At 43.5% G+C, this 21640-nt stretch overlaps 1 protein-coding gene across 2 annotated transcripts in view; it reads left to right on the top strand.

Annotated features, from left to right (window-relative positions):
* The window catches only part of plcl2 (phospholipase C like 2), a 260838-nt gene that overhangs the window by 190187 nt on the left and 49011 nt on the right, over positions 1 to 21640 (top strand). The window contains exon 4 of one of the 2 annotated variants that reach the window (XM_078236010.1): positions 8710 to 8763. The exons of the other annotated variant lie outside the window; for it this stretch is intronic. Coding sequence (XP_078092136.1) covers positions 8710 to 8727 — 18 coding nt within the window. The 3' untranslated portion in view covers positions 8728 to 8763. Of the gene's footprint in view, positions 1 to 8709; positions 8764 to 21640 lie in introns of those variants that run through there. 2 annotated transcript variants of the gene reach the window in all.

The raw sequence follows: 21640 nt of genomic DNA, 5'->3' as shown, positions 1-21640 counted from the left end.
CTTTTATCAGGTCCGTTTTAGTTAAGCCGGTATCTAATTTTGTTTTAGCCCATACTCCGGGGACGGAGGCACAGATGGCTCTGAACCCTCCTGTCTCTAATTCCCAATTTCTGGTGGTGGCTGTGGCCACCTTAATAGTTTTGAGGTGGCTTGTGAGTTTCCCTATTCTAGTTTTCCGACCGTCCTGTCTTGACCAGATTAATTCTCCCTTTCCACAGTCTATCAAAATCTCATATTCTTTCATTAAATCATTTCCCATTATTGTACCCTCGTTATTTTTACACACACAAAACCTCATTGGTATATACAAATTATTTATTTCTACTAACGTGGTCTCGCTCAGGTAGGCGGGTGTTTTGTTCCCTCCTATCCCGGTTAGGTAAATCATTCTACTTGTAGTGGGTAAGTGTAGGTCGGTGACAGATATGGATGCTCCCGTGTCCACCAGCATCTCACATTGCCTGCCCCCTACTAGTGCAGACACGCAAATCCTTCCCTCCTTCTTACCCTTATGGGGGCTGCAGACCGTCAATCTTGCTGACCTTGGAGGTTCCTTGGTTCCTCCGATTCCGCTGTGGTCATGGATCGGGTCGGGGGTCTCCCATGTTTGTCCCAACACACTGCTTCTGTGTGTCCATATTTATTAGTGACTACAATGTTTCCCACTGCTTCCAAATTTGTTTCCTTTCCTTGGGACCCCATAATCCCTCGCAAAGTGCCCTTGTGGGCCACAATTGTGACAAGTCAGCTTGGACTTAGTTCCGTTCCCGTTACTGTAAGTGGCTACTCTTTCTTGCCTTACTCTTGTCTGGGATTTCTCCTCTCCGCCTCCCGGTACGCCACTAGCCCATTCTACTAGTTCATCATAATCCTGGGACATAATCACTCCCATTTTTAGGATGGTTTAGTGAGCACTAGAGAGCCCATCCTTGAAAGCCTGGATGAATGCTCGATCCCCACAGCCTGGGTTTCCTTGCCCTGAGCATTCCTGGTATACTTGGAACAACCGTTCCCCGTACTCAGAAGCTCCTTCCCCCTTTAGCTGCTTGGTCGTGGTAATTCTGCTCTAGTTAGTAGGAGCATTTCCTAAAACTCTCTGAATTTCTGTTTTAAACTGGGTGAAGGGTGCCTGTAGGGCATCTATTTCTGCTGTTGGGGCGACTACATGTGTCCAACGTCCCCCACTATAATCTTGTGCTGGGGGAGTGGCGGGTCCACCTGCTACCTGTCTCCACTTATCCGCTGGACAGGCTGCCCTGACCAGTTGGTGTATGTCTCTCAGGTGTAATTGGTGTCCTACCCAAATTGTATCTGATTCTTCCCAGAATTTAGTGTTTGCGCTTCTAGGTTGTAATTTACCCAGGGAAGCCATTATCTGCTGGCTTTCGCCTGGGGTGAATGGTTTATAATTTGCTTTTGGCTGCACATCTGTTCCCCCTCTGGTTACTGGCGCTAAGTTGTGTTCTAGCGCTTCCCATTCCTCTGGAGGAGCGGTTGGTCCCTGTCGTGTGGACTCATAAGGGGGTAGAGGAACAGTTTCCCCTCCCCATTGATTCTCTTCTAACACTTGGTTTCGTTTCTCCAGTTCCCTTACTCTGGATTCTAACTCTCTAATCTTCTCTTTATCTTCACTCCACTTTTTAGTAGAGGCGACTACTTGCTCAATTAGTCCAGCTAACTGATGTACTAATAATACCCCTGTCTTCTTTGTCTTGTTTCTCTTTTCCCCATCTATCCACTTTCTCTGGTGTCCTAAGGTCTGAGAAGCATCCCAGCCATCCCTTTGCATCCTCTTTATTAATGGTTGTCTGTCTGTCATGTACACTTCAATGAGAGATCCTGCAGGTCCTCTCTTAACTTCTTTATCTGCCATCTCGCAGACTTCACTACCCCATGTCACTATTGCCTCCTTGGCAATGTGTTTTAGGCACCGTAAGGCCACGATTACTTCCTAGTAATGTGTTCTCTCTACCGTAGGGACTTCACTACCCCCGGCCACTATTACTACTGTAGCACCGTGTTTCACTACCGTCTCAGGGTTTCAATTTATACTCACGGCTTCACTATTACCGCCTCGGCAATGTGTTTTTCCACCGGAGTCCGGCTCTGGGTCAGAGTTGATCAGCTCCTTTTCCGCACTGCTTTACAACATTGACAGTCCAGTACCCAACTGTACAAACTTTCATGCAAACAGGTGGCAAACTCTGCGTTTGTTCGCCACTACAGAATTTGATGTTAACCGACCTTTGCTACTTGTGCTTCACAATCCTAAGTGCCCTTGGTGCCTCTACACTCACTTCAGAGTCCTGACCTTCACGTGGGGGATTTCCCCTCTTAACAACTGGTCTAAGGCTGCACGTTTGAGACAGGCACTTCCTTGTCCTCTAGTCGGTCAGCACAAGTAACAGTCAGTCAATACTTATCACTATAAATACCCCTTAATATTACGCCTTTTAAACTGTATTGTTGACCTCGTCTGACTCCCACAGATTCAGTGATCTCTACCCTGGCTTTCCGATCATGGCCAATCGATTGAACTGGCCAGCAATGAGATCCTTGCCGACTACGCCAATTGTTGTGGGAAATTTACCACTTCGGAGTCAGACTTGGAGATTCAACAAAACAGTTTTATTTCGGACAAAGCTTTGGGAGAAAGCACTGGTACTCCGCAGTACTTGGCAGCTACCTTCTCAACTACACAATGGTAGTTAAGCATCTCTTATACTTTTTAGACAATAGGCAGTATGGACATTAGCCGTTAACACATCGTTACAAGTTGAGTAGACAGATATGGACATCGACAGTTAACACATCGTTACAAGCAGACAGGTACGGACATGGACAGTTAACACATTGTACATAGAATGGATACATTCATGCAGTTATGTCCTCTATCAATGACTGGTTTCGATATATACATTTATGTATTTATGTCCCCATCAGTGGCTGATCTTGTTATCAAACTCATTGTTCTGGGTCTGCTCTTATCTCAAGTCTTAAAGTGCCTCAAAGTCTGACCAGTTTCCTGCAGCAATTCAGATATTGCAAGTCTTAACTCTTTGTGTAATGTCTATGCCCAAAGTTGGTGCCTTTTAATGTCCCTTCCCAGAGTCCATTTTGTATGCCAGGTAACCATTTTGTGTCCATCACTTTAATTTCACCATAACATAGGCTAAAAAATATTGAAACCATTGGTGAATTCAGTCATCGGAGAATTAAAAAATGAGAGAATTTTATGGAATCAGAGAATCCCTATAGTGCAGAAGGAGGCCATTCAGCCCATTGAGCCTGCAGGTACAAAACCCCCACCCAGGTCCTATTCCCGTAACCCACATATATACCCTGCTAATCCCACTGACGCTAAGGGGCCAATCAACCTAACCCACACATCTTCGGAGTGTGGGAAGAAACAGGAGCACCCGGAAGGAACCCACACTGACACGGGGAGAACGTGCAAGCTCCACACAGATTGTCACCCAAGGCCCGAATTGAACCTGGGTCCCTGATGCTATGTGGCAGCCATCGTGCTACCTCCAAATTGAAAGAATTGGTGTCAAGTAGTTTTGGCACTGCAGCCATAAATCAGTCTTAGATATTGAAGGCTCAAATACATTTTAACAAGTAAAGGAACAAATAAATCTGTTGCCCACCCTACCTTTCAAAGTTTTGTTTATTCTATTCAAACTTTTTTTTCTCCCAAGTCACTTAAAACTATACATTCAAACTGTCTAGCCTTTAGTCCTTCATTCACTGCAGTAAATCTATGGCAATCAATTTTCTCAACCATTCCCTCAGCTCCCTTTTTGATTCTATTTTCTCCCACTTAATTGTAACTCTCTTTCACCCTGGTTGCTTCCTACAGTATGCCCCACACCTTTGCTTCATGAATTAGCAGGTGGATTGTTCAAGCGAGTAGTTCAGAGGTGAGAAACTCAATTTCCTTGTAGTTTAAATGTCTGGTGAAATGCTGCAGAACTGCTGAATAAAATGAGCACAACATTGGCCAACCCAGTGCCAGAGAGGAGGCTTGCGCAATTTACACAAGGCTTCAGAAACAGGAGTAAGAGAGAGCATCTTCTTGAAAACCACCTAAAATGCAGAATTAGTACAATTACTGCAGGGTAAAAAGTAATTGGTGTTAGGACTTGGCTATTGGGATTTATTGTAATTGCAAGTTACTTAATTAATAGTAAAAGTAGCTTGCTAAGGTAAGTCTGTATGGAGTTTGCATATTCTCCCTGTGTCTGCATGAGTTTCCTCCGGGTGCTCCAGTTTCCTCCCACAGTCCAATGCAAGTAGTATTGAGAGAAGGTTGCACATCTCCGTAGCAAGCAATGTAAATAAATTATTAGAAATGGCTTTATCTGTATTGACACATAGTGAGTAGTGAAGCCACTTGAGATGGCAAGGTCAAGTGAATTGCCATGAATATGGGTTGGGAAGTTCGATATGGAGGGACAGAAGGGCTGTGAATTCAGAGAAGCATGATGAATGAGATAGAGGTTGAAATCACCAAGAATGAGAAATTGCTCAGTGCAGTGGCTGAGAGAGAAAAGAAGTGGAGATACCTTAGTGAGAAAAAGTTATTGTACTTGAATGGGTAGAAAATAACATGGATTTTAAATGAGAGGTTAGAGAGGTAGAGCAAGAACTGAGGCTCAAAGGAGGTGGTGTCAGAGGAGTAAGAGGACAAATTTGTGATTTGGTGAAAAGTGACACACAGTCATCGTGATGGTCTCAGTGGGGCAAGTGGTGAAGATATAGTCAAGCAACAAAGCTTTATTTACAGGTAAGGTGTCATCACCCCTCAGCTAAATTTCCATCAAGGCCATTCCACAGTTAGCTCACTGATGGCAATAGCCCTGTTCACAAGTGAACAGACATTCTGGAGGGGACCATGGTGCAGGGCATTGAGAGCTGATCTACTGGTAGAGTACACTGGTTCAGCACTGTGAATGGTGGCTTAGACAAGATGGGGATTAGCAAAACAAGTGTCCAACAGGAGCTGAGCAGAAAGGTTGGTGAGAGAATGGGATGGGACATTTTGAGTTATTGCTCTTAAAGAAGCAGTGACAAGTATGTCAATGAGCCTTGTGTAAGATTCCAAGAGAAGCGCAAAACGAAGGACTCTTTAATAAGAGGGGTGAAGCCTGGGACGGTGTTGAGAGTGGGAAGGTTAAAAACTGATACATTGGGTTTGGATCTCATTGCTAAACCCTTAAGTCCAAGAAATACAACCTCCCTGCAGACCACGTTCCCCCACCTCCCCCCTTCCCACCAAGGACTCTTGAATACTCATCTCACTCTAGTTTCTTTCTGCCACATCTTCTACATGCTCCATTTGCCCATGCAATCTTCCTCACGTTTATTATAGAACATTTGTATTCACTGCTGGTGTCTAAAATAACTAAATTATTCTCCTGTAGTTAACTAATGAGAATAGCATGCTTTTTGTTTTCCTTGCAAAGGAATTGAGCTGTTTGATTCCTTTTCTACAAAAATATAAGAAGCAAATATAAGACCCTACCTTCCCAGCGGAAACCAGATGGGTGGCACTTAAAATGGCCCCTGATTACTTGTATGCCCTTGAGCCACCTGTGATTTACATACAGGCTGATTAGTTGATATTTATTTTACAATGTTAACAGTTCACGTATAAAATTGATTATTGCATGTTTTCTTTACTTTTGTTAATTCAGACATGTGCTGCAAATGATTTTAAATTATGTGCAGGGTGCATCCGAATGAACATTGTGCTGTCGCAATGGATGATGCACAAGATCTGTTCTATATCCCTCTTGATAACCTTTCCCTCCACTGCTCGTTTGATACCAGGAATTCTGCAACAGCAAATTGGTAGTACTGACATTCCTGACAGCAGGCAAAGTATGGATTGTGGGTTATTTGTTTATCCCTTTTCCCTTAAGTTTCCAAATGCATGTTCCTGGCACAGAACATTGCCTACCTGTAGCACATACTAGGAAACCATGAACAAGAGGAGTCTTATCTATAATACTATATATAGGCTAACTTGTTACAAGCATTAGAAATGAGGTGCTGGAACTGGGGAGTTGATGTGCTCATAATGATATGATTTTGTCATTTGCTGTCACCATAACCTTAGTGGGGCTGTTGACATTATCTTGCATCTTCTCTGACTTTTGTCAAGTCACTCTCAGTCCACATCTCAATGTTATTCACCCACCCCATTTTACTCCACCGTCTTCTGCTTTTACCTTCAGTTTCTGCTTCCAATTTTTCCCAGAGCAAGACTATCTGGTCTTAGTCTCACCACATCATTTGAAACAATCAAAAATATCCTTCAATCCAGAAGATCAAAATTATATTCAGGGATCTAAAGTAGACAAAAAGAAGACATGGTAAAGAGTAAAAAGCTACAAAATGAAGTGCTTATAAACAACATTTACTGCTACATTATTATTGATGCAAAAATAATCCAAGCTAACACTGAGGTCATTATACAATTGCCTTATGAAAATATTTGAAAGGGATTTCAGAATAGGAAAGTTATTTTTAAAGGATAATTCAATCAACTAAATATAAATTGAGAGATTCAAGTTGAGTAGCACTAAATTGGTAGATGGAATGCATCACTGCTTCTTGACTCAGTGCACCAAGAAGCGATGCTCATCTTGATCTATTATGTGTCAATGACCTAACAAATGAACAGGAAATTATTCTGGTAGCATCTTGCAGAACAGCAACCACAGAATAGTAAAGTTTAGCATGATGTAGAAGTCAGAAACACCAAAGACCTGGAGGCGATACATCATTTTAAAAAGTGCCAAACACAATTAAATGAGGGAACAACCGTAGTAAATAAATTGGAGAAAGTCATTCCACAATACTTCAAAAGAAGACAAATGGAACAAGGTAATATAATAAATATGTAGGAAAAATACATGCTTAAAACTAAAAAAAATGAAATTAAGTAGATGTGATCCTAAATGCATCAGTAACCAACTGGAAGTGAAATAAAGAGGAATGGCGTGTACAAATCCTAGAGGGAGAAATGAGAAGCTGCTCACTCACATAATAACAAGAAATTAGAAAAACATGTTGAAAGGTGGTGTCATAATGGTATTGTCATTGGGACTAGTATTCTAGAGACCCAGGGTAATGCTCTGGGGACCCGGGTTCGAATCCCACCACGGCAGCTAGTGAAATTTGAATTCAATAGAAAAATCTGGAACTAAAAGTCTAATGATGACCATGATATCATTGCCGACTGTTGTAAAAACCCATCTGGTTCCCTCATGTCCTTTAGGGAAGGAAATCTGCCATCCTTACCTGGTCTGGCCTACATGTCACTCCAGATCCACAGCAATGTGGCTGACTCCTAATTGCTCTCTGAATGAGGGCAATTAGGAATGGACAATAAATGCTGGTCAAGCCAGCGAGGCCCACATCCCATGAATGAATAAAAAAAGATGATCAGTTAGGCGGGAAAAATACACAGAAACTAAAGCTAAGCATTACAGTAATATATTCTTTCAGTACTACAAAAGGAAGAGGAATATCAGAGGCAAAAATTTTAAATAGTCTCTGCAATGTTCTGTTACATTAATTAGAAAGAAAATTAAAGACCGTGCCCATGATTTCCCAAGACAAGACAAGCTTCCCCTGTAAGCAAGTTTCTGAGGTGAGAAAGTATATTTTGAAATGAGTGTCCCTGTTTTATAGCATTGATATTCTCCATTTCTACTGAAGCTATGGTACTGTACGCATTCTTGTTTTTTAAACCAATATTCCCCTCTCCTGAAGGCATTACTTACTTACTGAGGTATGAGGCACAGGCACTTTTCAGGTGATCCTCAAAGTGAGTGTTGATAAATCACTTTACTTTAGAAGCATCACAGTCATCCTGATCCTCTCTTAACACCCACATACATGCACTTCCAGAATTACTGTTTTGACTACTTGAAGTGAGATCCCTAGCCAACCATGGAACTGAGGCAATTTATAGCTCTCCTACCTTCCTGGTTGAGAATAACTAACATAACACACATGGAGTTAATGTTTCATGTTGATCTAGTTCGATTAGCACACAAGTAAAATACGACAAATGTTAGAAATTTGAAATAAAAAGAGAGAGGTCTGAAAATACTGAGCAGGTCTGGAAACATCTGTGGAAAGAAAAACACAGTTAATGTTTCAGACCAATGACTTTCCATCAGACATTCATTAGATTAAATGTTATCAACCTGAAATTCTGGACCAGCTATTGGTATTGGTGATGCCCTGAGCTTCAGGCTGCTGGTATGTGTCAGGAGCCTGACAAAGTCCTGACGTGTGCACGTGCACTGTCCGGGAAGTTTAAATTTCTGATGGGCTGGATTTCTGCAACTGGGACACTACGCGAGTGTCGGATACACTGATCTCAGTGTTGGAGACTTGGGCTAGATATGTGCCGAAAACCCCCGACCTCTTCCGCAGCTGGGATTTTCCAGTGCCACTGCGGTGAATGCAGTTTTGACTGAGCGCTAAATTCTCCATTCTCACTGGCAGCTGCGTAGGTACAGAGGAGATTGGAGAATCCTGCCCTTGCACTACTTTGCAGAATCGCAGAATTATTATAGGACAGAAGGAAGCCATTCAGTTGTGTCTGCTCTGGCTCTCCAAATCAGCAATGCGCTTAGTGCCTTGCCTCGACTACTCACCGTAACCCTGTACGTTCTTCTTTTTCAGAATATAATTCCCCGTTGAATGCCTTGATTGAACATACCTCCACCACACAGTCAGGCAGGACATTCCTAATTTTAACCACTTGCTGCATGAAAATATTTCTCCTCATGTCTCCATTGCTTCTTATGCTAATTACCTTAAATCTGTGCTCTCTCCTTCTCGATGCCTCTGCCGGTGAGAACAGATTTTCCCTATTTACTCTATCCCGGCCCCTCATTGTTTTTAATACTTGGATCCCCAGGTTCCCACATATTACTCCAGATATGGCCTAACAAGAGCTTTGTATAGCTGTAGCATAGCTTCTATCTGCTTGTATTCTAGTCTTCTAGCTACTAAGGTCATCAATGCATTGGGCCTTTTTATTATTTTCTGTACCAGTTCATGACATGTTATGAACCTCGACCCCCAAGTCTCTTTGAACCTCCTCTATTTCTAACAATTTAAAAACATGGGGGACAAAATCTTCCGGCTCTTCACGCTGGCAGGATCTTCTGGTTCCACAGACAATCTCATTAGTGACAGACAGCATGGTTTTGTAAGAGGGAGGTTGTGTCTTACACATTTGGTGGAGTTTTTTGAGCAGGTGACAAAAACGGTTGACGAAGGAAGGGCAGTGGATGTTGTCTATATGGATTTCAGTAAGGCATTTGACAAAGTCCCTCATAGCAGGTTGGTTAAGAAGGTTAAGGCTCATGGGATACAAGGAGAGGTGGCTAGATGGGTAGAAAACTGGCTTGGCCACAGGAGACAGAGGGTAGCAGTCGAAGGGTCTTTTTCCGGCTGGAGGTCTGTGACCAGTGGTGTTCCGCAGGGCTCTGTACTGGGACCTCTGCTATTTGTGATATATATAAATGATTTGGAACAAAGAACAAAGAATAATACAGCCCAGGAACAGGCCCTTCGGCCCTCCAAGCCCGCGCCGCTCCCTGGTCCCAACTAGACCATTCTTTTGTATCCCTCCATTCCCACTCCGTTCATGTGGCTATCTAGATAAGTCTTAAACGTTCCCAGTGTGTCTGCCTCCACCACCTTGCCCAGCAGCGCATTCCAGGCCCCCACCACCCTCTGTGTAAAATACGTCCTTCTGATATCCGTGTTAAACGTCCCCCCCCACCCCCCCCCCCCCCCCCCTCACCTTGAACCTATGACCCCTCGTGAACGTCACCACCGACCTGGGAAAAAGCTTCCCACCATTCACCCTATCTATGCCTTTCATAATTTTATACACCTCTATTAGGTCACCCCTCATCCTCCTTCTTTCCAGTGAGAACAACCCCAGTTTACCCAATCTCTCCTCATAACTAAGCCCTTTCATACCAGGCAACATCCTGGTAAACCTCCTCTGCACTCTCTCTAAAGCCTCCACGTCCTTCTGGTAGTGTGGCGACCAGAACTGGGTGCAGTATTCCAAATGCGGCCGAACTAACGTTCTATACAACTGCAACATCAGACCCCAAATTTTATACTCTATGCCCCGTCCTATAAAGGCAAGCATGCCATATGCCTTCTTCACTACCTTCTCCACCTGTGACGTCACCTTCAAGGATCTGTGGACTTGCACACCCAGGTCCCCCTGCGTATCTACACCCTTTATGGTTCTGCCATTTATCGTATAGCTCCCTGCTACGTTAGTTCTACCAAAATGCATCACTTCGCATTTATCTGGATTGAACTCCATCTGCCATTTCTTTGCCCAAATTTCCAGCCTATCTATATCCTTCTGTAGCCTCTGACAATGTTCCTCACTATCTGCAAGTCCAGCCATTTTTGTGTCGTCCGCAAACTTACTGATCACCCCAGTTACACCTTCTTCCAGATCGTTTATATAAATCACAAACAGCAGAGGTCCCAATACAGAACCCTGCGGAACACCACAAGTCACAGGCATCCAGCCAGAAAAAGACCCTTCCACTACCACCCTCTGTCTTCTGTGAGAAGGAAGAAGGTGTAACTGGTGTTAACAGCAAGTTTGCAGATGACACGAAGATGGCTGGACTTGCGGATAGCGATGAACATTGTCGGACAATACAGCAGGATATAGATAGGCTGGAAAATTGGGCGGAGAAATGGCAGATGGAATTTAATCCAGATAAATGCAAAGTGATGCATTTTGGAAGAAATAATGTAGGGGGGAGTTATACAATAAATGGCAGAGCCATCAAGAGTATAGAAACACAGAGGGACCTAGGTGTACAAGTCCACAAATCCTTGAAGGTGGCAGCACAGGTGGAGAAGGTGGTGAAGAAGGCGTATGGTGTGCTTGCCTTTATAGGATGGGGTATAGAGTATAAAAACTGGAGTCTGATGTTGCAGCTGTATAGAACGCTGGTTAGACCACATTTGGAGTACTGTGTCCAGTTCTGGTTGCCGCACTACCAGAAGGACGTGGAGGCATTAGACAACATCAGACCCCAAATTTTATACTCTATGCCCCGTCCTATAAAGGCAAGCATGTGGGGCCTAAGGTCCAGGAAAAATGGTTGAGCCCGAGGTGGTTCGACGACTGGCAACGGGACAGCGATTGTGTATATACTGGCTGCCATTGGAAGCCAGCACATAGCTGTTGGGCTGCAAAGCGTTGTTGCTGACCCCTGCGAACTATTCATAGCCTCAAGCAGACTGGAAATGGACTGTTTCACCCGGTGCTAGAGGACATGGAGCATGGGCGTGTTTGTCATTGCGTGCCTTGTTGTTTAATCTATGTTGTAGCAGTGCTTCATGCGCATTTGGTACAAGGTCTGGCTGCAACATAGACTTGGCGGTCAAGATCATGGTCCTGATGCGTCTAGAGAAGAGCCGTTGAGCTGTCGACGGCAGCCCTGTCGGGGAACATTACCTAGGCTTAGAATTGCAGCTTAGAAATCAGTGTCATCCCATGCGCACTTTTTTCAGAAGATGTTTGGTGTAGCGTACAGCTCTCAGCAAGCCCATTAGATTGTGGATATAAAGGGTTGCTTGTTATATGATGAAAATCCCAAATGGAAGCAAAGGTATGGAATTCGGCAGAGACAAGCCAGCAAGCTTGTCGGTCATGAGCTTTAGTGGAATGCCATGGGTGGCAAAGTGTCTCTTGTGTTTCACAATTACTGAACTACTGGTTGTACTTGGCAAATAGTCCAGTGCAAACCATCCAGAGTACAAATCCACCACTACCAGGTGTTGCTCGCCATTCTATTCAAAAATATCTGCTGCCGTGAACAGCCACAGTCGATCTGGGAACTCATGTGAGTGTAGAGCTCTTTTGTTTGCTGTGGCTAAGCGCGTTGCAGGGGAGCAACTGGAGACCTCGCTCTCAATGTCAGCTTGCATAGAGTGTCAATACAGTGACTCTTTGGCTGTCCTGATGTAGGAGTTGACGAAGTGGTCCAGTGATTTCAAGGAATGAATTTTGAGAGGTAGTCTGCCATATCCAAGAATGTCCGGTCTGGCGCATGGCCACAATCTTCTCGGGATCAGGTTTTACACCATCAGCAGTCAGCCAGTGGCACACATACTGCACCTGATTGACCCTGAGTTGGCACTTTGCAGGGTTGAGCTTCAAATTGAGATCCCTGCCTTTGTTTAAGACACGCTGAAGATGCTAATCATGTTCAGCTACAGTACGACCCCAAATCAGGACGTCAACAACTATGACTTCACATGGTTGATCTTCAAAGAGCTGTCCCATAAGGTACTGAAAAACATTACTGCCAGTAGAGATACCATTTGGCATTCGGAGAAAACGCTATCTGCCCACCGGGGACATGAATATGGTCAATCCTGAGGATGCCTGATTCAGTGGGATTTGCCAAAATCCGCATTTTGCATCTAACACACTAAATGTTCTGTGACATGTCTGAGATGGCCTGTTAAACTGTCTTCATGGGGTGATGTGACCTGAGTAGCGCTTTGTTTAAATGTACAGGCTCGACATGTATCCTGACCCTACCATCATTTTCTCTGCGGCTACCATTGCTGAAACTCATTCTGTGGCCTCTTCCACTGGGATAATTATGCCTATTTCTGTCATTCAATGCAGCTCATACCTTTTACTTCATCACAGTCCATATCCTTCTTGGCACACACAATATTGAACAAAGAAGAAAGAAAAGTACAGCATAGAAACAGGCCCTTCGGCTCTCCAAGCCCGTGCCAATCATAATCCCCTAACTAAACTAAAATTAAACCTTTTACTCTTACTAGGTCCATATGCCTCTATTCCCTCCCTATTTATGCACTGATCCAGACATCTCTTAAATGTTGCTAATGTGCCTGCTTTCACCACCTCCTCTGGCAGCAGCATTCCAGGCACTCACCACTCTCTATGTGATCAAGTCATCTAATTTCAGATGGTATATAACAGGTAGCTTGCTGATTGTTTGATAGTCAAAAATGTCACTGTACCGTGACATCTTCAGGGCTTGAAGTTGCACAGCGTGGACTTTTGGGCCAAGTTGAATGACCCCTAATGAAATGCAGTCCCATAGTCCTAATAGTGGCTTGAGATTTTTAGGCCACATTGTGGAAGCCAAGGCTTCCCTGTACACAGTGAAGTGTGGCCACGCCCTCGGCTCTGATTGTCTTGTCTACCGTAAGTCATGAGGACAGACTGCTGGTTGGCATCCAGTGTGTGAGGCTGTCACTTCCAATGCCTTCAGGAATTATTGTTTATATTGAGTTGAGTTTTAGTTCGTGTCACTGAATAAACATTGATTTGTTAATTTATATTGGCTTTTGGCACAACAGGATTCCAGAGCATTGTTGGCAAGAACTGGCCCTGCAGAAAACATCATAAATTTTCTTGATTCAAAGTGAATGGATGGCAAGAAAGAAAGAAATACTGGCGTTCTTAAATTCAAATTCACCTAACATTTTTTAAAACAATATCCAATCTTGATATGGCCAAGGTCGTCACACCATCTTAACTTGAATTTGTTAAGAACTTTCATGCCCTGTTAGTACTTTCTTTCAAAGGAGGAAAGTAATAGTTGATATTTGTAATCTCTTTCCCAAAGTGCTTTACAGCCAATGCTGTACTTTTAATGTGTAGTCATTGTTGTATTATAGGAAAAGTGGCAGCCAATTTTTACACAGCAAGGCCTCACAAACAGCAATCTGATAATCACCACATGATCTGTTTTAATGATGCTGGTTGAGGGATGAGAATATTGGTCAAACACTGGGGAGAAATTCACTGCTTCACTTGGAAATAATGCATTTCATGTACTCCCAAGAGGATGGACTGAGCCTTGATTTAAACTCTCATCTGAAAGGTGGAATCTTTAACACTGTAGTACCCCCATACCCCCACAATCTTAAAACTTTCTGACTCTGCAAACTTCAAAAATGTATGTCCACAGCTGGATTTTTTGGGGGGCAGGGGAGGGGGCTAAAACAGGAGTCAGGGCAGGGTGACCCCAGAATGAATGCGAACGGTGCCTGCTGTAGAGGTGGGCTGGGCACAAGGCCTGCTGCTTCTGTGCTCCAGTACTGTCTGTTTAAATAACTAAGACATAATAATAGAACAAATAACTTTTCTCCAGCCTTCAATCACGCACCCCCTTCACATGCCACATCCAACTGTGCCCCTTCCATGCCAACCATGACCCACCACATACACCTATGTCCTCATATCTCCTGTGCCAACTTAATACTCCTCTACCCACCCCTAATTTCTCCACACCTCCTACCAACTGAGTACCCCCTACCAATCCCCATGACCCCCATATACCCATGTCAACTTAAGGCCCACTTATGCCAAACCCCCATGCCTAACACCCACCAGTCTTGCCCTTACCCCCTCCATGCCAACTCACCTAGTATCCTTGGACAGTTCCTTGACAGTGTTGATACTTTCTGGGTAGCTTTGGCAGAGTGACGGGTCCATGCTTCCTGGACAGCTTTGACATCTTTGATAGCTTTGACACTTAGAATCATAGAATCCCCACAGTGTAGAAAAAGGCCATTTAGCCCATCAAGCCTGCACCGACAACAATCCCACCCAGGCCCTGTCCCCGTAACCCCAAGTATTTACTCTGCTAATCCCCTTGACGCTAAGGGGCAATTTAGCATGGCCAATCAACCTAACCATCTTTGGAATATGGGAGGAAACTGGAGCACCCAGAGGACACCCACGCAGACACGGGGAGAATGTGCAAACTCCACACAAACAGTCATCTGAAGCTGCAATTGAACCCGGGTCTCTGGAGCTGTGAGGCAGCAGTGCTAACCACTGTGTCATCGTGTCGGCCCAACTTCTTGGATAGGTTTGTCAGCTGGACAGCACCTTAACATTTCCCTGACAGTGGACAGTTCCTTGACAACTGGACAGCTCTTTGACAGTTCTAATCAATTTGTGCATAAAAATTGCAGGATCATGTTCAGTTTTAACAATCCCAAAAGATGCCTTACCTCTCCCAAAGGTGACCTGAGACCCTATCCAAGGGGTTCATACATTCATCAAGTTCAAACCTCTCTGATCTGTGTACACAATATTTCACACATGTTTTTCTAAAATCCTTCTCTCTAATGTCATTAAATCTTTAATTTAAAAAATGGATTTTGCTGGTAAGCCACCAGTGTGGAAAGGGGTAAGACCCTCTACAGTGTGGTCAATGGCTGCGCCAATACCCAGACAAGCAAGAAGGCCCCCACAGGCTTGCCTGGAGTGCTGGGCATCCCCAGCCTACTGTTAGGTTCCCACGCCGGGTACCTAAACTGGCCCCAACTACCAGAGGGAATCGAGAGACTGATTTGAAAATGCCACCGACCCTCCTTTAATTACCCTTAAACAGGCTTTTAATGAGACTGATCATCTAGACTCTACCTATGGGCTGGTAACCCTGCTGGCCACCAACCCCACCTCCACAAAAATTGTCTGGAGGGGAATGGAGCCAGGGAGTCAACATGCTGACCAAAGGGGATATTTTTAATTCTGACCCATCTCGAAAATGCAGTCCATAATTTGTGTTGTGGAGAAATGTATGAAAGGGTTCTAGTGGCATACAGCTCAATTTAATCTACATTTTGCAGAGGTTTGAACAAATATATACAACCTAAACTAATAATCAGTTACAGCAGATAAAAAAAAGTGATGGAATTAAAAATTGTTGCAAATACAGTACTTCCAACCAAATAAAAGCCTGTTAAGCTTCTGTGCTTTTTATTATCAGATCGTAAACTATGTTTATTAAAGTTTGACTAACTTCATATCTAGAGTAATTTACGTGAATAATATAATTATTATGTGTACCGCAGCATTCTTTGCTGTCCAGGAGGATATTGTAGTTTATGAGCACATTGTTCAGGTTTATCATCCAATAAATTGCAGAGAAAACACCATTCGCGTAAAGACTTAAAGCAGTATTTTTATTTTCAGAAAATTGTAATATTTCTGCTTCTGAGGCTGTCTTTTACCAGCTCTCTGAGGGGGGGGGGGGGGTGCCTAAAAATGGTGAGGGGAGAATGCTGGATGGAATGTCTTATTTCTTCCCACTGATATGCCATCTTGGCCATGGGGCCTAGGGAATGATCAGTGGGAATGGGGGATCCCACTACCACCCTGCATAAGGATTAGTGAGGGAAGGAGGGAGGCCAGCGATCGGGCGGTCAGCCGGGGTGGGGGGAAGCAGTCACCTGCTGGGTGTGTCGGCACTGCAGGGGGGTGGTCAGGACTGCAGCGTGGGGGATTCTGTCATGGACAGGGGAATCGGTGGGGGGGGTGGGGGGCTGGAGATCGCAGTGGGCCGGGGGTGATGTTGAGGCTGGACATTGCAGAGTTTGCGGGACTGGCCAGTGATTAAGCGGGAGGCCATCAGTGTGGTGCCATCTCGGCACTGGCAGATCGATGCATGCGCAGTGGATCACTCAGCGTGCTGATTTCGGCCTCTCCAGCAGGGATAGGCCCCATCCCCTGAAATTTAATGATATCCACGCTGATGGCCTCTGCAGTGCACAGAGTGTGGGAGATTCTTCTCTGAACTCCCACTGAAAAAAATGACATGAATTACTCCAGTTTTCACACAAATTCAACACTCGAGATTTTTTGGGAGAATTCCACCCTACGGGTGTTTATTTATGGGCATCGATCACTAACCAACAGAAATGATTTTATGTGATGTTGATATCATCCATTGAAGATTAGAGGGTGAGTGGTGTCATGTAGCTTCAATGTCGGTTATTATCCAGGTCAGCCAGTACCAATGAAGTCCTCTCAGACCTGTCTGTGTGCTGTACGACACTGCCCTCACGTGATGTCCTGCATTGAACATTAAGATGTTAACCTCAACACCATTCATCGATTCAAAATGCCCACTATTTGTTCCCATCGTGGGTGCTTTATCCTCAAATCATTAATATTTTAGTCATTATTCTATATGTAGTCACTATTAATTCAATTATTAGTCATTGTCAATTGAATTTAATCAACGAAGCAACTTAGTGTGCAAGTACATTTGCAATGCTGGTTTTAATTAATTGTACCAGCAGGCCTGAAGGTTGTTGTCATTGATGCATGTGCACAAGCACAGGGGAGGGTGAGTGCTCAGTACTCTTAAGCTTTGTCAGTGACTGGCTATGGCACTGCCTGTCCTCGCTAACACCCCACCTCTCCTTGCTGGGGCCTGCCTGACTGGCCCCGGTTCTCCCAGACGTCTCTGAATGGCCAGCAACCCTTGGGGCAGGCAGCCCCCACCCTTTATAACTAATTGACTGCTGCTGGCATGTTGTAGCCCCAGGTTCCTCGAATTGTCGAATTGGGTTAGCCCCCCCCCTCTCCTTTGGGCCTGTCTGATCCCTGCACCTGCACTAAATCCTGCCTATGGTCTCTGAAACTGCCGGGTGTTATTAACCAGCTGTTTTGCATGCTAAAATCTGATTCTGAGCAAAGATGCATTGCAAACTATTATTGCCAATTAATGCACTTTGCCTGTGAAACTTCCAGTAATTAAATTTGATCTACATCCACACTATTGTGAATTTCAAATGCATCACAACTGCTTTTGAAGCCAAACTCCTACTACAACATCATGCAATTGTTATAATAGTGCAGTTATTATACATTCTAATCCTAGCTAAGCATCTGATCTATTGTGTATGTAAATATTTATTGATCAAATAAGTAGTGGAATGTTGTGCCTTCAATAATAGTAACAACTTGCATTTATACAGCACTTTTAATGTAGTAAAACAACCCAGGGCACACCACAGGTGTGTTACCAACCAAAATTTGACACTGAACCGGATAGGAATATTACTGCAGCTGAACAGAAGTTTGACCAAAAGGTAAGTTTTAAAGAGCATCTTAGGGGATGAGAGGAGGTAAAAGAGGTAAAGAGATAGAGCGGTTTGCATGGGGATTCCAGAGTATAGAGCCCAGGCAGCTGAAAGCAATTCCATCAATGATTAAAATCAGGAATACGCAATGGGCTAGAATTGGAAGGGCACAGATACCTTGAAGGAGTTGAGGACTTAATTATAGAAATTTTGAACCTAGATTTGGAGAGCAACGGCTAATAATTCAAACTTTCAGCTTGGATAGTGATGGTGACTTTGATGTACAAAATGCTTTCTTATGCCCAACAAGAATAACAAATACCTATCAACATCCTGAGGGTTACCATTTACCAGAAACTGAGCTGGACCAGCTAAGTAAATAGGGTGGCTACAAAAGCAGCTCAGAGGCTGGGAATTCTGATGCAAGTAACTCACCTGCTGACTTCCCAAATCCTGTGTACCATTTACAAGGCTCATGTTGGGAGTGTGATGGAATACTTCCCATTTGCCTGGATAGAGTGCAGCTCCAACAACACTCAAGAAGCTCAACACGATCCAGGACAAAGCTGCACACTTGATTAGCATCCCATCCACAAACATTCACTCTCACCGCCACTGAAGCACGGTGGCAGTAGTGTGTACCACCTACAAGATGCACTGCTGCAACTCAACAAGGCTCCTTCAACAGCACCTTGCAAACCCTGACATCTACACCTTGAAGGACAAGAGCAGTCAATTCTTGAGAACATCATCATCTGGACATTCCCCTCCAAGCACACACCATCCTGACATTGGAAGCATATTTGCTGTCGTTGGCTCAAAATCCTGGAAATGCCTGTCAGCATTGTGGCTATACCTACACTACATTGACTGCAGCGATTCAAGAAGGCAGCTCACCACCATCTCCTCGAGGGCAATTAGGGATGAGCAATAAATGCTAGTCTAGCCAGCGGTGTCCACATTGTGTGAAAAAAATTTTTAAAGTCCCATCCACATGTCTATGATGTAATTCTGTCTTCTTGTGACCATCTTAAAGCAGCATAAAAACTGTTATTTTATTATTTTATGGCACATGGAGATGGTAACTGAGTAATTCTGTTGGCAGAAAAGAGTGTAGACACTAATTTTAAGATATAAGTAATTCCAGATGCTGGTATAGTGCTAGATTAGTTTGGATATTCTTAGCTGCGTAAAATTGAAAAGAAACAAGCTCTTAGCACCACAATCATTCATAAACTAAATTTCTCTCGCTGAGAAGTTACTACATAAACAAGGAACACCCAATGAGCGTGAATACTTGGCCAATGCTCTCTTGATTTTATCTTTCAACAAAAATAATAACTCCTGAGATTGATTAAGGACCAAAGGTTATTCTTATAAATTGCATGGGACATTTAAAGGGCTTTTAGATAAGCACATGAATATGTAACAAATAGAGGGATATGGACCAAGGCCAGGCAGACGGGATTAGTTTAATTTGGCGTCACTTTCGGCACAACATCGTGGGTCAAAGGGGCTGCTCCTGTGGAGCTGTACTATTCTGTGTTAAGAACAAAAGTATTATTATTAATTATTTCCTCAAACATTGCAAAGATTAGGAGTTACATCCAATGTGACACCCTCTCCAAGCTGGTATCCAGCACATGGTGTGGATGTCATTTTGCTTCCAACACATCACCAGTCCCCACCTATGGACTCTGTGGAGTTGAATTAAATTTCTGTGCTGCTTTGAACAGGTTCAGGTTGATCATGAATTTCAATTCCCTCACTGTTTCTTGGGGGCTATCAAATTATTAACCCATATTTCTCATTTTTAAAAATGCATTCACACCGCGTTGCTGAATCCAGATAGCCAAACCAATCGGGATCTGTAATTTAACTTTTTGCACAGTATGCAATATGTACTAGGAGAGATGAATCGCTGTGTCTTAAGTAACCACTATTAAACATATGCTTCGATGTAGAAATTGTGTGAAGCTTAGGCCAAATGTTTCAAATTATTAATTGAAGTAATTTACAGCAGCACTCTGAATATGCAAGGATACCTCGCTATGTTTCAATTTTGAGCTAATTAAATTACCTTAAGGCAAAGCTTCAGTGTAGAACATTTTAACTACAATATTAAAATAATTTAAAATCGGTTTCAGTGGCACCTGTAATTCTACTATATTTCTCGAGTGTCAGCAATTGAGTGGAGTGTCCCCATGAGTCCTATAACAGTTCCATCGCAAACCGAGGGAGATAGAAATTAAGCAAATTACAATGCAGGATGAGATGGAGCTTTTGAGCCCCAGGAAACATGAACTGCATTGCTGGCCAAAATGTAATTCTCTGGAGTCAAGTGACCCTGGAGCTGCACTGAAGCCAATTTGAAATTTTCCTGTCCGGTGTTTGCAATAAAGCCGATCGAGGACATTCCTCAAAATTATATTTGCCGGCTGTAGCCTGAAGCTGGAAGTAAAAGGATTAAAATTGTTTGGGGTCTTGGTCACACTGCATTGAATTTTACGAGGTGCTAGATTCCTCTGGATAAAAGGGGGGTGGGGAGGGACACCAGCTGTCTGAAACTACCCTATTTAACAGCCAGCTGTTAAGGACTTTGCCCTTCTGGATCGGAAAGTCCTGCCTCAGAGAGCTGCCAAACAATCTGAGGCTGACAGCACTTCAGGACAGAGGCATGCAGCGCTGGATCAGTATTTTGGTGTGCCTTGGGTGGGGATCTTGCCAGGTGCCATGCTGGCAGGCCCCAGTGAAGGGCGCAAAATGTTGAGGTTTGAGGCGCCTTGAGGGAGGACACCCTGAGAAGGGATAACATCTTGGAGGATTAAGTTCCAACCCGCAATGAGTTTGGCACCTCGCGCGATTCCCAATTCAATGGGCCAGGAGCGATCCCACCTCCAGCTAGCGGGAACAGAGAATCATCTCATGGTGTTCGTTACATTATAAATGTTGACATAAAAAGCATGATTCAAAAATTCTGACACACAAAACATGGACAGTGAATGTTTGTCTCATACCACAAATTCTAATATATGTTCAACAGATAAATAAATAATTACTCTTTTCTAAAGTGGGAGTACGTTAAGCCAAAAGTACTCTATTTCCCCTATACTTTCTCTTTTAATATTTTTGGATAATAAACTAATGGTGTACGGTAAACTAATTCAAAATAAACGCTATATTAAAAGCCAAGTTTTCCATTCTTCATACAATCTGTTGTTTAACAAATGCAGCAGAATGGCATCAGAATTTTAGCATCATATGATGATAGAGGGGATAACTAAGGATTCCCCTCAATATTTGGCACTAACTCACCAAATGCATAGATCAGAATTGTTGCATTTTTGACTATATGACAAGCCAAATCCAAACTACATAATACAAGGCGTTGTCTTAAACGGGCTGTGTAATCATTTAGAAAACAAATTCTCAATAGAAAATCTTCCCCAGTGAAAATATATTATAAAATTGTCAATTACTTAATTGGCTGTTGATTAGCTTGTGTGATTTCCTTTATTTTCTTTCAAATGTCTGGCCAGGAATTTCCTTTGGCTGCCTCCTAATTGGCCATGACAACTTTGGTGGAAATGTGGCAGAAATCCAGTTATACAGTTAACTGGGTTTTGTAGCAATCTTCCATTCGGAGGAAATTCCTGGCAGCCCTTTTACAAAGGCAGCGCAA

This window comes from Mustelus asterias, chromosome 2, assembly GCF_964213995.1.
Source record: "Mustelus asterias chromosome 2, sMusAst1.hap1.1, whole genome shotgun sequence".
NCBI lineage: Eukaryota > Metazoa > Chordata > Chondrichthyes > Carcharhiniformes > Triakidae > Mustelus > Mustelus asterias.
Note: the sequence above shows the minus strand (reverse complement) of the source record. Positions and strands in the feature narration are given on the sequence as shown.